The 4,329-nt window shown below is 43.8% G+C and overlaps 1 protein-coding gene across 3 annotated transcripts; it reads left to right on the top strand.

Annotated features, from left to right (window-relative positions):
* The first annotated feature begins 911 nt into the window (after window positions 1-911).
* Window positions 912-4,329, top strand: LOC121712250 (extensin-like). 3 transcript variants are annotated; one of them, XM_042096372.1, is made up of 5 exons: window positions 912-1,358; window positions 1,523-1,638; window positions 2,459-3,116; window positions 3,477-3,639; window positions 3,862-4,119. In XM_042096372.1, exons 1-5 carry the CDS (start codon window positions 965-967, stop codon window positions 4,103-4,105), a joined length of 1,575 nt encoding a protein of 524 aa, XP_041952306.1. In that variant the 5' UTR covers window positions 912-964; the 3' UTR covers window positions 4,106-4,119. The 3 variants fall into 3 exon arrangements, with proteins under 3 accessions (XP_041952306.1, XP_041952305.1, XP_041952304.1); XM_042096371.1 differs by lacking the exon at window positions 3,862-4,119 and adding an exon at window positions 4,126-4,329 and having other exon boundaries at window positions 2,459-3,639; XM_042096370.1 differs by having other exon boundaries at window positions 2,459-3,639.

Raw genomic sequence — 4,329 nt, 5'->3', positions numbered from 1 at the left:
TTGAGTTTGAGACCCCTGTCATAGATTATTATGGCCATTATTTGAACAGTGAAAATAATAATAAAAGAGCTTTTGAACTTTAGTGTCACTAATGCTGATTATTCAATGATTCATTTGAATGTAAATATTTAAAATACTTTCACAGCAAAAAATATATTAGATTAATTAATCACAGAGTATATAATTAATTCAATTACATGTTTTCAACAACATTGACAGCCCTAATACTTAGCCTGCTTTTTAGAAATTCTGTTGTCAGTTGCAAATGGATGTAAAGAGCCCTCTGTTGGTAGTTTCATGTATTTCATGTTAGATCCAGTAAGATTTGAAGACCAGTAGCCTCCTACTCAAACTCTTTGAAATGAATAGGACTTCTTAGCTTCTAGTATGCAGACTTGTTACATCTACACACACACACTCACACATACAGATGCCTAAACACACACACAGATATTCACACAGACACACATACTGGCACACAAGTACGTGCACACACACAGATGCACAAGAACATGCACACATACATGCACTCACACACAAACAACTCTGCATGAAGTAAGCCCGGATTGACCATTGAGAGGCCATATACTGTAAGTCGCCTATACCCATTCACAGTTACACAGCCTGATCAAACCATATCAAAATTTAGCCTATGCTCCTTCACAAAACATTTACTGAGACAGCTTGTCCACTTGTCCAGCGTAATTGATGTAGCCTTCCTAAAACCATTAGGCCAGCTGTATCTGTTCAACTGTTAATGAAATTAAAGAGTAGGCCCAGAGCCCTATAGGCCTAGACTATTTAGGTGTTCAGCTGCATCGTCAATTACAGCCTGATCAGAGGCTTGGTCGCTGGTCTCATTTCAATTAGTGTTAATTGAGTAGGCCTATATATAGGGTACTGAAAGAGTTGTGAGAGCAAGGCTAGTACAGCTTCCTGGTTGTAGACTACCACTTTTATAGATATGAGGCTTAAACCAAACCAGGGTGTTTTATTTTTGTGTCTCTTATGGCTTTACATTGGCCAAACATGTGGTATAAGCCTTGAAATAGTGCAAAAAGATGAGACACATCATGAGGAAAGGTCTGAGAATATTCAAACTGGGACAATTACTTTTGGCACAGGGAATATTTCACTGGGTCGAAATCTGGAATATGAGAGACGATATGTTGGAGAAAACACTGCAGACGATGGCTCCGTCAACGTTCAAGCCGACGATCCAGGCCTGGTGGGTGGACAAAGCGGCACTCCTGACTTTAGGGCCTGGAATCGTATGCGACCAAAGTTATTATGTACTAATGACCTCATGAAGTTCTCTGCACAAGGCCCTGGATGTTCTTCACTCCAGTTAGACAGCGGTAAGAAAAGTATTGGATAACTTGTTTTTGTTTTACAGTGTACACAATAACTCGCTGTCGACATTAGTGGCCTAATTCAGCCGATTCCTTGCAGCCCTTTCACTTGCAGTGTTTGCATCAATAGCTTGAGACCAGACATTCTTTTCTTTTTTTCTATTCAACAGGTGGCACACCTCTCTCACTACACCAGCTACGTCGAGAGTGTGGCTACTCTGTGAAAAGGACTGCGGTGGGCCTCGTGCTTCTCGCCACTTTTGATGGTTGTGATGTTATAAAACGGGTAGGCTATGGTTTTCCTGTCATCAGAGGATTTTTTAATTTTTTTTTATTTTTTTTTTATTTTAATTTTCTTCAGAGTAGGAGTAACATTAGCCCATAGCGATGCCAACAATCACTACAAAACAAAACTCCATATTTTCACACCTTATTAATGCCTTAATTCTGGCATTAAATTTCCTAGTGAATCAACAACAAAACCAAGAGAATGCAAAGTTTAAATAAAATAAAGAAATGTCTTTCAGCCACTTGAACGTGACAAATTTGTGAAAGCAGGCCTGTAAATATAATCCTTAGTTCGCTTGTTTATGATGTATATTTTAACAGAAGGTATTGTTGAATAAAGTTTCCATTGCTATAGCAGGAAGTTTTAGCATTGTCTGCATGGAGCAAGCTCATTACAGTCTCTTGATGTGTCCTGTTTTAGTATTGGTCTGTTATCCTCTTCAGGCTTTTCTGTTGGCGTACATTTCATGAATTGATTTCAGTAGCTTGAATTTACAGTTAAGCTTTCCTGGGTGACGTCCCATCAACTCGCCAGAGGAATGGAGGCTAATCGTGAACATAGTAACAATTACATACAATTTGAATACCATTTGGTCCCTTGCAAACCGATATGTGAGCATAGGAGTTGCCATACTGGTTGTATATGTAAGGCGGTTCAAGAGCCTTACATATACAACCGGTATGGCCACTCCTATGTGAAGTGTTCCTGTAGTCGGGCAAAAGGACCCCCAAGCAATTATGTAGCATTTAAATTCATGTGGGACATGTTTCAGTTTTGAGCTAGTTGTATGACTGCATTATTTTATATCTTCCTCCAGGGCAATAGCCACTTGCTGCAGATGTTGTGGCACGGCAATCCAGTAACCCTCTCCTGCCCTGCATCAAGCTCAGACCAAGCCTCTCTAGTTGTATCCACTACTCCAGCTCCAACTACCGACGCACCTTCTACAGCTGCTGAGCTTCCTCCACAGAATCAACAGTGGATGAATCCCTTCTTTGGAGACTACTACCCTGTAATGCCTGTGAAAATTCCCCCTCAAACTACTGTTGCACCTACCACAGCGGCTGAGCTTCCTCCACAGAATCAACAGTGGATGAATCCCCTCTTTGGAGGCTACTACCCTGTAATGCCTGTGAATGGTCCCCCTCAAACTACTGTTGCACCAACTACAGAAGCCCCTTCGGCAGCTGCTGAGCTTCCTCCACAGAATCAACAGTGGATGAATCCCTTCTTTGGAGACTACTACCCTGTAATGCCTGTGAAAATTCCCCCTCAAACTACTGTTGCACCTACCACAGCGGCTGAGCTTCCTCCACAGAATCAACAGTGGATGAATCCCCTCTTTGGAGGCTACTACCCTGTAATGCCTGTGAATGGTCCCCCTCAAACTACTGTTGCACCAACTACAGAAGCCCCTTCGGCAGCTGCTGAGCTTCCTCCACAGAATCAACAGTGGATGAATCCCCTCTTTGGAGGCTACTACCCTGTAATGCCTGTGAATGGTCCCCCTCAAACTACTGTTGCACCAACTACAGAAGCCCCTTCGGCAGCTGCTGAGCTTCCTCCACAGAATCAACAGTGGATGAATCCCTTCTTTGGAGACTACTACCCTGTAATGCCTGTGAAAATTCCCCCTCAAACTACTGTTGCACCTACCACAGCGGCTGAGCTTCCTCCACAGAATCAACAGTGGATGAATCCCCTCTTTGGAGGCTACTACCCTGTAATGCCTGTGAATGGTCCCCCTCAAACTACTGTTGCACCAACTACAGAAGCCCCTTCGGCAGCTGCTGAGCTTCCTCCACAGAATCAACAGTGGATGAATCCCTTTGGAGGCTACTACCCTGTAATGCCTGTGAATATTCCCCCTCAAACTACTGTTGCACCTACCACAGCGGCTGAGCTTCCTCCACAGAATCAACAGTGGATGAATCCCTTCTTTGGAGGCTACTACCCTGTAATGCCTGTGAATATTCCCCCTCAAACTACTGTTGCACCTACCACAGCGGCTGAGCTTCCTCCACAGAATCAACAGTGGATGAATCCCTTCTTTGGAGGCTACTACCCTGTAATGCCTGTGAATATTCCCCCTCAAACTACTGTTGCACCAACTACAGAAGCCCCTTCGGCAGCTGCTGAGCCTCCTCCACAGAATCAACAGTGGATGAATCCCCTCTTTGGAGGCTACTACCCTGTAATGCCTGTGAATATTCCCCCTCAAACTACAGAAGCACCTACCACAGCGGCTGAGCCTCCTCCACAGAATCAACAGTGGATGAATCCCCTCTTTGGAGGCTACTACCCTGTAATGCCTGTGAATTTTCCCCCTCAAACTACTGTTGCACCAACTACAGAAGCCCCTTCGGCAGCTGCTGAGCTTCCTCCACAGAATCAACAGTGGATGCATCATCGGTCTAGAGGCTGCAGGGGTCCTAGGTCTGGAGGCCGCTGGGGGCATCCTTAAGGTCAGTGAAGAATCCCTCAAACTACTACTGCTCCAACTACAGAAGCACCTTCTACAGCTCCCCAACTTCAAAAACAATGAACCACTTATTACAGGTACTATCAGTACCTTTTTCAACTGCACCCTAAAACGGTAGATGCCCTACTCCAAACCTTTTATTTTCCAACTCAGTCTTTATTCCAATGTGTGTCATTTAATGCATGTATTAAAAAGTGTATCTGGAA

The sequence above is a fragment of the Alosa sapidissima genome, chromosome 6 (genome assembly GCF_018492685.1).
Source record: "Alosa sapidissima isolate fAloSap1 chromosome 6, fAloSap1.pri, whole genome shotgun sequence".
In the NCBI taxonomy this organism is placed as follows: Eukaryota; Metazoa; Chordata; class Actinopteri; order Clupeiformes; family Clupeidae; genus Alosa; species Alosa sapidissima.
This window is presented reverse-complemented; position numbering and strand designations above follow the sequence as displayed.

Excerpts from the sequence above, each read along its gene's own strand:
- LOC121712250 (XM_042096370.1), top strand. The coding sequence starts at position 965 with ATGAGGCTTAAACCAAACCAGGGTGTTTTATTTTTGTGTCTCTTATGG. Across the intron at positions 1,359-1,522 it reads TTCACTCCAGTTAGACAGCG|GTGGCACACCTCTCTCACTA; the intron begins GTAAGAAAAGTA and ends TCTATTCAACAG. Across the intron at positions 1,639-2,458 it reads GTTGTGATGTTATAAAACGG|GGCAATAGCCACTTGCTGCA; the intron begins GTAGGCTATGGT and ends ATCTTCCTCCAG.